Consider the following 13068-nt stretch of genomic DNA (forward strand, 5'->3'; position numbering starts at 1 on the left):
CTCATCTATTAAATTCCTTGTAACACTAGTCCACAATTCCCAATTCTTAGGTGATCCCAGAGTTTGCCCTTGTCATTCATCAGGCGTCTCAGTCCTGTACAAAAAAAAGAATAAAAAGAAAAGAATAAAGTAAAGGTTCTCTGTCACAACAAAAGCTTTTTTATACACAGTCTTGCCACCAATGACTTTTAGTAGCTTGGCTAGTAGTATCTGCAGTGTTTTATGGCATAGACTTATTTATGCAGACTGGATTGAAGTCACGTGGCAATTAATTATAGACCCATAGATATAAACTGTTTAGAAAAGGGCTGATATAGTGCCCATAGTTGAGGGATGATTTGGGGCCTTTACTGGCTTTTTCTTTTTAAAGTGTCAAAATTCTTCTGTTTTATAATCCTGAATGACTAGTAAATACACACATAAGGCAGCCATGGTGATACTCATCTCAGTTTTTGCATATTTTAATAGGCTACCAGATCCAACTGTTACAATATTAAATACCTGCAGTCAAGTTGGTCATTCTTCATACCACATATCACTATGTATCCTGTGTCTTTTTATTTATGATTGTTAGTGTCATGTAACCTTAACAGTCTTGATGTCCTTGTGTAGCAATTAGGCAGTATACAGTATGAGAGAATGTTGATCTCTTGAAAGATGGTAAAAATGAGATGCGTCGATGTATGCTGCACTAATCGACGTAGTTAACAGCACTAATATGTTCAATTTTAAACTCCAGTCATTCAGTGCTGTCAGTATTATACCTTACTGTAGCTCATGTATTCTGGATAATAATTGATTTGATTAATCTATAAATTTAGTGGATTATATAATAGCACAGTATTATAGATTTCTTTACTGCCGTGCTTCATACATATTGGGTGATTGTTGTTCCTGTGTGGCATCAGGAGTGGACCGTTTACCTTAGGTTTCGGTAGATATGAAAAACATTTCACTGGATGTGACCTGTGATTAAATTAAAGGTCAGAGTGAAAGGAAAAAAGCTGGTCCTCAAAGGCTTTGGGTTTAGTTCTCTTGTCCTGGATAACAAAACTCTTGAATGTTATGCCCAAGGCAGAGATGGAATGTCTGGTTTGACAGTTGGGGATTGTGCTTACATTTTTCAAAAAGGAGAGCCAGAATGCATGTTCAGAACAAAACAGCCCATGTTAAGTTAACACTAAAGGTGCATATTTAAAAACAATGTTTCCCAAAACAATATACACTTTCATGGGTATTTTTAACACTACTAGAGTGAACACTGATATCTTCGCTGTATTTCACTCCTCTTAACCTGCCCGGAAAAAATAAGTCAAAAGGCTGGATTGACAGTAAAATTTTGGATTCAAGAGGAGCAACATGGCCTAGGAACAGAAGACTTATTTGTATTCTTTAGTGGGTTTGTTAGAATTGAGTTGGTGATGCTACTTTTTCCTAAATATGTTTTGAAGATCTGAGTAAGTATTATCAGTAACAACTGCGATTATATTTTTCGTGTGTTGCACAATTTTTGAGCTACTGTTTTCTGGAGTGAGGGATGTATGTTTGTTCTTTCCAGTAAACCCAACAGATTTACAGTATGCTTGGCATGCTTGGGAGTTCCTAGACTTAAAAAGTGCATCATTGCCCTTTGTGAAAAATGTTCTCTTTGCATTGCCTGATTCTGTTTCCCAGCATGCACAGAGTTGTGTCACTCTACTGCAAAATAGTTGTTTGATCACTGCGGATAATGGAAGAGCACTTGCCTCAAGCACAGTGGTAGCGCTGCTGCCTCACAGTAAGTAGTCCTGGGTTCGCTTCCTGCGTCCTCTCTGTGTGGAGTTTGCATGTTCTCCCCGTGTCTGCGTGGGTTTCCTCCAGGTGCTCCGGTTTCCTACCACAGTCCAAAGACATGCATGTTAGGTGCATTGCCGATCCTAATTGTCCCTAGTGTATGCTTGGTGTGTGTGTGTGTGTGTGTGTGTGCGTGTGTGTGTATGTGTGTTCTGTGGTGGGCTGGGATTTGTTCTTGCCTTGCGCCCTGTGCTCGCTGGGATTGGCTTCAGCAGACCCCCGTGACCCTGTGTTAGGATATAGCATGTTGGACGATGACTGACTTGCCTCAAGTGTTAAGAGTTTAAGTACTTAAAAGATTTTGCTTATATGATAATTAGAAAAAAAACTTTCAAGTATCTTCAGGGTATTTTAGGGAATTGGTTATTGTGTTCATAGCAAAGTTATGGAAATATTGACTTCTATAAGTACATGTTGCTATGATATTAGGTAAACACCCCTGATTGTACAGGTGCAGGGGTATTAGCTGCCCAAAGTGATTGGGTTTCAGCTATCTTAGGGTTTGGCTTATGTGATGTAATGGCAATCATTAGATGATCAAATCATAGGTGCAGTGGTTGCAGTTCTGCAGGCTTTCCATCAGTGGTGGTAATAGTAAAATTATTATAATGTAACGAAGAACTCGCACCTGCTATCTCTCCATCTCCCTGTCTCACTCTCTCTTACACTCTCTGTAGTCTTAAACTGTTTCTTTTACTGAGCACTTGCACCAACTTATTTCCCAACTCAAGACTCAGCGTATCTTTTGGCTTTCCGTAGTTTTTCTACAGAGACACCAAGTATAGTGTTCCTTTGGTTCCTGACCCATTTGAGCATTCATGTATTTAACAGAATAATGAACATGTCCCTGAAGCAGCTTTCCCTGTATTTTTATAGGCTTTTCCTAGTTAGCCATTTTATAAACCATCTCTCTTTCTCTCCCCTCACCCTATTTATATTAAAAGGGTCAAATTATCCATGTTCTTGCACAGAGTACTGCCCTCTTGCATAAATCAAGGCAATATTTCCTATTGTACCCCCTCTGCAATTATTCCTGTCTGGAGCCCCTCTATGGCATTTTTTACATTTATAGGAAGTATTGTTCCTTTGTGCTGCATTTTCTTTTACAGTGGCATTAAGATATAACCCCAGATTTATGCAAAAACAACATTCTATTCTTGGTAGGTTACTGATAAACTAATATTAACAGAGATAAAAGTTCTGATAAATAAAGCACAGGAAGAGTAAATAACATCATTGGGGTAACATAAAATGAATGACAAAATTTGTCCATCAGCCTGCTCTGCTCCCCATAATGATGTACTGTATTACTATCTCCTGCATTTAAATTATGAATCTTTGAACTTTTTTGGTGAATGGGGAAGAGAACAATAGGAAAGGTGCAGAATAGGTTTGGTGAATAGGCAATACATGAAAGGTGATACATGAAAAAAGATTGTTTAATTTTATGTGACTGTAGTTTGGGTTTGTGTGAGTGCATGTTAAAAACTGTGTGTGAGGCTTATCCTAAGATATAGTTGTTCAGTTTTACGATTGGCCGTCACAAAATTTGATAATCTTCTATTTAACCCATTCAGCAATTTGAGAATAATTTGGATGATTTTCTTGGCACATTCTTTTTGTTGGATAAAAAATCAGCCATTATTTAAAATTTTATCCTTTTGTATTTATGTTTTTATTTTCTCTAAGTCTAAGTAGTGGAGACACTCAAGTTTAATGTCACAATCTATTAAATAGCCTTGACTCTCTGCACTTAAACTGAAAACAAAACTTTAAACACAAACATGCCCATTTATTTACTGTGAATGACAGACTTGGAACATTAGATTCTACAAGCAAAATAAAAGCATAAGTCATCCAAAGTGTTATTATTAGCCCATTAATAGTAAGCAAGTTTAAATGGTGCACATTTTCTCCTTTAGAAAACTTTTTATTGTAATTGCTCAAAATGTGACACTATAACTCTCTAATGTGTATAGTTTTAAATAGCTACAGCAGAGGTATTTATTAAACTTGTCACAAGGTGGCAATTTATATAATGAGTTACTTGGCCCGGGTATCTTCAGAAACGTCCATTTGCTTTACCCTATACAATGTCCCAATTTTATTTTAATAATAATAATATAACAAATATTAATTAAAAGGTTCTTATTGTTATTGGAAATAAATTAAAACTGTTGTTATGCAAAGTATGGAGCAGAGTTGGGTGCAATACACAGATTTCTCATTGGACTTCATTGTGGCTTGACATTTGAAGTAACCTCACCTCATTTGCTCACACCACTACTCTTATAACATCTTCAGCCATCTTTATGTGAAATATACATTATCCAGTTCCAAACGAACAGTATTCATTAACTCTGCACTTTGTGGGTTCAGAAAAAAAAGTCAGCTTTCCATTTTTATTAATAGTTAAAATGTCCTGTCTGTCACAAGGGACAATGGCAGCAATGTTAATAAATAAAAATAATAACTATTACTCTGTGCTGCTGAGAGACCCCAGGAGAAAAGCATGGCAGAGCCATTTGTTGTTCTCTCTCACTTGTCAAAGCTCTTTGGCTTAAAAGCCTCTGCCATTGTTCAGCAGTGGGGTGGGGGGGTAAGACTAATAGCACCTGTTGGGATGATAGCGACAGCTGTCAGAAAGAAGAAAAAAAAAACAGAAGCAATGCTGACTCTTGGTCAAATAGTGTTGACTTTAATACAGCTGCAGGAGAGTCTAAGGGTTTTTTTACATTTTCGTTGCTTGAAAGGGTTAGCCTATCCCCTGTTCTAGTAATAGAATATTCTGCACACTTCCCCCTCCCCATTATTGCCCACCCCTTGTAAAATTGCTGACAGGAGTAGATTGTGTACATGGCCAAAACTAGCAGGGATTCCTTTAAGAGAGAAAATTGGAGGGGAGTGACGCCGTAGAGAATAAAGCTATTAGACTCCCCGGCGGAAGTTGTGGTTTCTGGCAAGTGAAAGAATTTTTTCTCCATTATTATTATTATTATATTCTCACTGACAGTAGCAGCAGTAGGAGCTGCACTGGCTATCTGTTCAGAGGAAGTAAGTCGAGAGAGAAGAAAAATACTTGTACAATTACAGTATACTGGCTGGTACTTTATTTTGGGGGAGCCTCTGTTCTTAAGCCTGGAAGGGGAACCCATCTTGGTCTTGAGCAGCATTCTTGTAAGTTTAACAGTTTGCATGTGTCAGTGACAATGGTTTTGACTTGTGCATGTGTCTACATGTGTGTATTTGTCATTTCTTGCAAAGTCTGTTAAAAACCTGTCTACTTTTGTTTGGCTATCAGTAAACGCAACCACTTGTGAACTTTTTAAAAAGAGGAAATTAAAAAAAAAAAACCATGTAACTAAATATAGGACACAGTTCTCAAGTAGATTTGAGTTTGAATTTAAACAAATTATATAAAAGTGATTTCTGTTCAGTGAACAAAGATTTCTTTGGGTACTTTCTGCTTGGGCCATTTCACTTGTAGTATTTTAGACTGGTGAAAGTCTGCACCAGCACTGCCCACATGTCCTTAGCATTAGACCACAGTGGGTTGTCAGACATCTAAGTTAGAATACTACATGAATAACTGTAGGTAAATCTATCTATCTATCTATCTATCTATCTATCTATCTATCTATCTATCTATCTATCTATCTATCTATCTATCTATCTATCTATCTATCTATCTATCTATCTATCTCATATTTGAAAACTTAAAAACATGTTAAAGTATTTAATCATTTTTATCACTTCAGCTATTAATATTTATTTTTTCCCTCTGCAATGATGACTAGAAATTCAAGATTTTTTTCAGTATGCAGTAAGAAAGAAAATGTTGTCTAGCCGCAGGGCAAGGCTCCGTCAAAGACTTGGAAGACAATAGACTTAAAAGTAGAATGGCCTGCTTATAGTGCCGGGAGGATTGGGAGTCCATTGTTAATTTACTATAGATTTTCTGTCGTTACATTCTTGCCCTGCAAAGGTTGGTTTAGTAGTTTTTCTAAAGAGAGCTTCTATTCATTTGAAGAAAATGTGATATTTTCTTGCTCCCTTTCGTGCTTGATTTCTTTGTTTTTTGATACAGCAAAATCTTTTTTTCTATTTTTAGATTATATAAAAGCCTCTCTGACTTGCAGATAGATCCCTAGAGAACTTGCAGAGTAGCTTGGGGTGCAAGAAAAACAGTCACTCTTTTCTCATTCCAGGATTGTGTATTTCAGAAAGAAAAATAAAAGTGACAAAAGTAGAGGCACCTTTTTAACTGCTGTTACCTGTTAGACATTTAAGCTGCAATGAGAAAATAGTAAGCAAATTCCTGTAGTTAAAAACAGAAGAGACTGAAGTGTAGATTAAGTGTAACAAATGCAGAATGTTTACTTTGTTTTTTATTTATTCTTTCCTTTTCTTCATTACTTTCAGGTGGACAAGTATATACTTTGGAAGAATAGCTTTTAAAAGCAATGCAGGCTAAACAAGAGATGCTAAATTTGTAAGCACCACGAGTGTAAAGTCTTATGCAAATTGTGGATATAAGAGACATGCAAATGCTGGAAAATGTGTCAGGAAATGATTTCAGCTGACGCTAATTGATGGCTAAATTTGCTTTTGTACGGGGAATTAAGTCAGTGGCTAAAACATTGCAAAATAAGTTCCTATTTTACATAGTTGGATGGATGAAGAGTTGCATATGACATATGCTCTATTAAAAATAGCAATACTTTAAAAGCTTTAGCAGTCTAGTACCTTAGTGATTAAAGTAGATCATCAGCAGCTTTTACGGTTTTCAAATCCCCCTAATGTTTCTAATAGGCAGTCATGATTTTGACTGTCATTTCAAAGCTCTATGTCCCTCCCCACTCCAATCAAAAAAAAAAAACAGACTTTTCTACATAGGGCACTTACAGTATGTTTGAGATATGTGTATGAAAGCGGTGTGTTTATTCTACATTTTTAAAGCTTCCGTTAAAAATATGGCAGAATTTAATATGCTGTATGTGGAGTAGTTTACCAACAAAATGTGTGTCATAAAAACATTTCAATGCCTCTTGAGTGATAAAAATATCTTTCTGTAACTTGTGAGTATATTAGTTTTAATTAAGCTATTTTGTAGTAGCACAAGTGTTTGGTCTCTTGAGTTTGTTGCCCATGTATTCAGTATGTAGGCTGCAATGAAATGTGAATGAAAAAATACAGTTGTATATTAATTGAAGTTGAATATAATGTGTAAAATGTATTTGAAATGTAATTGAAAATATTTTCTATTAAGACAGAGACTGTAGTCTGTATTTTTCCCATTTGCAATGTTTAGTGCTCATTATTTGGTTGTTTGTTTTATTTGTGCTGTCATTAAATTGTTTTGTGGTAACTAGATATTTAGCATATAGTTTAATTCAATATGGAAATCTGTATTTAACAGCATGATACTAAGCATTTTCTTTTTTTTCCTTTTGTATATTTACATTTACATTTATTCTCTTACCAAACACTTTTATACAAAGTGAATAACTAAAGGGGTCAGCATAATAATACTAAAGATTAATTTGTATCAACAATTAATAACGTAATAAAATTATGTCATTATTATTATGCATTAAGCAGAGACAGGTTAAATGGCTTGGTCAGGTCAAACAGTGCAGCAGAGGTAGGCCACCTTGTGGTTCAGAGTCCAGCGTCTTATCCAATAAATTATGCTTCCTATCCATAGATAACTAGCTAGTTATTTAATTAGTTCATGCATTCATTTATTCATATGAAAATAAAATGAGGTCATTTTCAGTTACAAGGCTTTGCATTGGCATAGTCTGGTAACAACCTGGACGGATCTCATAGTTTATTGCAGAACATAGTCACACATATGTGGTTCAAGGAGAAAAGCAAGAGTGCTTAGAGAGGAATTGTTAGAGGAGTGTTAATTCCACATACTCAGTACCCAAGTTTAGATTTTAAACTCTATATATGATACGAACATACATATTTTGTTAAATGTGGCCTGAATTGCAAAGTAACATCATCCTACCTTGTGCCTAGTACTACCAGAACAATTTGTAGACATAATGGAAAACATGGGTTTTGCAGAGGAATGGATGGATGCATAACTGGATGGAAAGTATCATGCATGTCTCCAAAATGCCTGAAATACACTAAGCATCCTAATTAACGAAACATACTCAAACCTGCTTAGTTTAATCAGGATTGCATAGAGCCATAGGCTGTTGTAGCAGGAAACAGCCCTTAAAAGGGTACAAGTCCATCACGTGGACCCACTCACATACACCAGACATGTCAGTACATGGCACCCACTATTGATTTTTTAAGCATTTCTTGTTGAGAGTCACAATGACAATATGTTGAGCTGTGCCAGGCCTTCCTAGCTCCAGAAACATTCTGCCGACTTTCCTGGGATATACCTGTACTGTCCCAGAGCAATCGAAAAATATAATCCCTCCAGCATGTCCAGGTTCTCCTTACTGGTCTTCTCCAAGTGGCTGTTCCTCTCTTTGGGGTCATAACAAGTACAAGTCTACACCAGCTCAACTGGTTCACCTCAGTCCAGAAGAAAAGCAGTAGTTCAACTTCGAAGTCTTGTGTATTGCCAATCTTTATTTTGGTGGAATCAAGGGAACCAATGTTTCAACAGACATAAAACAATGTATTTTGAATGTTATATTGGTACATTTGTATAAAGTTTACACTGAGTAGTACAAGGTTAAGAGCAAGGTTAAGATGGCAATTAAAAGTTAAATGCCACATTTTAAATGCAGAAAAAACAGCTTTTGATATGTGGTGCATATGTGAGTCTAAATTTGAGTCTAACAGTGATGGTTTATTAAAAGACAATAAAAGAATCATGCCAAGCAAACATATATAAGAAACAAGAAAACAGAAAGGCTCATTTGCATCTTATGAATTGTTTTCTTTATTCTATGATCCATTTTTGTATACAAATTACAGATAAGTATATCAGAGCCTAAGATATAAATAGGTTACAAACCGGCACAATATACTGTATGCCACAAACCAACACTGCTGCAACGATGAGTGCGTGGATAACCCTGATCTGTAGTGGCTGTTATTCATTCATGAATAAGAAACAGATCAGAAATATTTAGTGCATGAGAAAAAGTGAGATTTATAAAGATTCTGGATGGACTGACTTATGCTTCTATCATGTCTCCCATTGTTAACACCATACCATCCTTAACTTAATTTCCTTTACAATAAAGAATTTTTTAACACATTTGTTTATTTGGAACATTGATATGTTTTGTGATTAAAAAGAGGGACACAATAGTTAAAGCAAAGGTTACTCTCCAGCACAAATACATGCATATATATTTACGCCTGCAGTCATAGTGTACTGTCTCACCCATATAGTTTCTGACCTCACTTGTCCTGTCCAGGTTTGTAAGGTTACAGTTCCTTTGCCTGTAATTTTTGTTTTTTCACTCAAAGACCTGCAGTAGTTTTCTGATAAATAATGCAAGCCACTGCATGTCCGACAGTGAGCATTTGTACAACTTTTATGGTTTGTTTAATTTTGAAGTGCATACTGCATTGTGAAGTGCCCTTTTTTCAATCCTCATACTCTTTACAGTCAGAAAATTGATACAACTAGGGGGTATTTCCTTTTCAGGAACATCAGCAACTGCTTGAGGCAGCCGAAGTGTAATATGCTGTCAGAAATGGTTTGTGTAGTGTTGCAAGAAGCTCTCCAAAGTCTCAATCACAACATGTTGTGTATGTTGACAGAATTCACTAGCAGGGCCAGGTTACAGCTTGGGGATTTTAGAAGCAAGCGCTTTTGGGGGAAGGGTGTACACAAAAGAAAACTCCCATTGCCAACTCCATGCCTTTTCAAATGCAACATCTATAAAGTATAAATCAGTTCTCTGCAGGAGAAAAAAAACAGGAACAATTTTTTTCCTTTGGCGCAACTGATTAGTTGTCCTTGACAGGTTAGCAATTAGAAAAAAGCAGGACCTTGCATCTCATAGAAAAACAAAGTGTGGTTTAATAATGTATCCATTGTCATCCCGCATTAACAGGAGCTTTGTTTCATGGAAGAAAGGGCTAATGATTTTCTAACAGCAGGTGATAAAACATGCTTCTTTTTTTATCTTATCTGGTTGTTGATGAAGCCATTAGAGGGAGAAACCTAGGAAAAATGGTGTTTATTACAGCAAATGGACTTTAAATGAGTTTTATTGTGGTCTAGCCCATTTTAATTTTTCTTTATTTCTCTCTTTCCCTAGAAACCCCTAGTATTGAGAAGCTTCTCTCAAAAGACTGGAAAGATAAGCTCCTTGCTATGGGATCAGGCAACTTTGGAGAGATTAAAGGTATGCATTTTTAGTAATTATTTTTGACAGGATATTGAATTATTAAGGAAATAAATGTAGCTAGGGTTAACTTTTTGAATATTTCTCTGCAATTCTGTCAGGGTAAATAATGCATATTATATAGTTCATTTACAGTAAATTAGCATTATTCATTTTGTATTGCATTCTTTAAATTAATGCAGTCTATAACATATTTCTAAAGAAGCTGTACAGAATTTGTGCATTTTGTTTGGACTACTTTATTAGCCTATTCAGTATGCATATGCTCACAACATGTTAATGTTAAAACATTTTATTTATTTCTTTGTTACAAATACAGACCTATAGTAGGTTTCAGTTAACACTATATTAGTAGAAGCACCATATATTCGCAGTTTGGGGAGGGGGGGGCTCTATGTTAATTAGTTTCCTTTGTCACTGTATCCCACTGTTAAGTGATGCATAATAAATCTAAAGTTAGTGTTAGCTGACTGCTGCCTTGTTATAGTGGTTTCATTTTTTTAACTTGCATTAATAACATCTTAAACTAAATGTGACCAACACACTAAGGTATTTAAAAATATTCAGGTTTGTGATTCAGTTTTTCCATTTTTATTTTGTATTGCATTGGTTCTAGAAGTCTCTCTTAATTCTTATAACAAAGTAAGAAGAAAATAAGTTATGTTTCCATTTTAGAAGTATTATTAGTTTACAGCACAATACCATACTCAGTAAAGATACAAATATGAATTTAAATTTTAGTTAAAACTACCTTTTAATAAAATTATTTTTTAAATAAGAGTACATGAGTATGCCCATTTAAAACTGATATTTAAAGTACACTACTATCTCTTCCATTTTATTATCCTTTGTCCATCCATCCATTTTCATAATTGAATAATATAATATAGTGTACTGTACATCAGCATTGGGGGTAGTACAGGAATCAAGATTTGAAAGGAGGCTAATCTGTTGACAAGGATACTTAATTTATGCACCCATACTTACTAATTCTGGACCAATAAACCTCACATGCAAGTCATTGCAATACTAGAGGAAATTGAGATATTCAGAGGAACCGACACAATATAGGTAAAACTCTAATAATAATAATTCTTTACATTTATATAGCGCTTTTCTCACTACTCAAAGTGCACTACACAGACCTTGCCCTAAAATTGTATTTTGTATTTTAATACTCTGTAATAAGCAGTCTTATGAGATAAGGGCAATCTGTAGACGATTTACTGTACACTCAGTGGCCATATTATCAGGTATACCTGTTAATTATTGCAAGTAGCCTGCTCCTCCAAACAGCCAATCACGTGGCTTCAAATTAATATATATATATATATATATATATATATATATATAGAGAGAGAGAGAGAGAGAGAGAGAGAGAGAGAGAGAGCACACAAACCCACGAACAATCTGCGCACGGTCCAGTTTAATGCTAAAAACAAGAAATCGATAGCAGAAACACGAAACACAGTTTATAGCATTCCATGCAGTTCTTGCTCCGCGGTATACATAGGACAAACTTCAAAAAGAATTGCAACACGTATACAGGAACATCGCAACGGCGTCATAAGAAAGGACTCACTTTCATTGATCTACACGCATACTAAATCAACAGGACATACATTTAACTGGGACAATGTACAAGTAAAATTTAAGGCCAGTACTAAAAGTGCCAGAGAGCTGGCCGAATCTTGGCTATCAAATTAGAACGCCATCAACAGACACTTGGACATAAATCCAGCATATGCAAACTTAAGAAGAACATGTTCATAATAAATAAACTTCACACCCAATACCCCCCATCACACTGACTTAGCCCCCCCCCCCCCCCCCACCCCCTCCACGTAATGTTTTGCTATATATTGCCTTTGATTCTTGTAAGTCTAAGCATTATCCTCTGATGAAGACCCCTGGCAGGGGCTGAAAGCTCAGGAATAAAAACTACTTAATGATACGTGATTCATTTTTTCTCCCTTTGTGGATCTCCAGCTGCAAATATGCAAACCGTATCACAGACCTTCTCTTCCATATATATATATATATATATATATATATATATATATATATATATACAGCATGCAGAAATGCTCAAGGGGTTTAGCCGTTGTTTGACCAGTCATTGAAATTGGAAGAAGACATGATCTAAGTGCCTTCAGAAATGAATTGATGTTATTTAATGAATTCGCTCTTGCTGGAATACTGGCTGGAATGAGATGTTTCAGAGGAAAAAAGTGTAAAGCTTACTGAAATCTGTACAGTAAGCAAATATTCTGATAAAGAGTGATGAAGTGGGGTCAGTCAGATATGCTATAGTTATATGTTTACATCCCTGCCAAGCATTTTTCACTGTAAAGCATGAAATTTTGCATTTGGATTTGTTTCAGAACCAAGTAGTTGATAGCATTCTTAGATTTCCGAAGTATTTTAACACTAGAATCTCTGAGGCCTGCAAAAAAAGTCGTAATGCTGGGCCACCTTAAATTCCTTCGCACTTCTTCGTCAGCGTCTTTGTTTTGCAAAAGTGTCAATCAGCACAAGCAGCAAGCAGCCTGCTATTCCCCCCTATCACTGATGCAGCTGATGTTCTCTCAGCTCAAGTCTGTTTATCTGGGGTGTGAGGTGCCTGGAATTGTATAGGGAAAATAATATATTATTATTGGGAAAAAAATACATTTCATGTGTGTTCTGTGTCTACAACGATCTGGATAAATGTTAGATGTGTGATGGATGGCCGGGGATCGTGCCCTACTGGGAGACCTGGAGGAGCAGGGGACCAGGAGAAGGGCAATTTATACCCCGGGAGATGAGAGGACAGCCCCTTGTACATGGACACCGCCAGGGGGCACTTGGACAGCTGCAGAAACAAGATCTGCAGCACTTCCGCCACATCCGG

The 13068-nt window shown here is 36.1% G+C and overlaps 1 protein-coding gene across 2 annotated transcripts in view; it reads left to right on the forward strand.

The window, feature by feature from the left end:
* The window catches only part of sox5 (SRY-box transcription factor 5), a 242290-nt gene that overhangs the window by 96472 nt on the left and 132750 nt on the right, over window positions 1-13068 (forward strand). For both annotated transcript variants that reach the window (XM_028815694.2, XM_028815700.2), the window contains exon 4: window positions 10089-10175. In XM_028815694.2, coding sequence (XP_028671527.1) covers window positions 10089-10175 — 87 coding nt within the window. The remainder of the gene's footprint in view (window positions 1-10088; window positions 10176-13068) is intronic.

Source organism: Erpetoichthys calabaricus, chromosome 1 (genome assembly GCF_900747795.2).
Source record: "Erpetoichthys calabaricus chromosome 1, fErpCal1.3, whole genome shotgun sequence".
Taxonomy (NCBI): domain Eukaryota; kingdom Metazoa; phylum Chordata; class Cladistia; order Polypteriformes; family Polypteridae; genus Erpetoichthys; species Erpetoichthys calabaricus.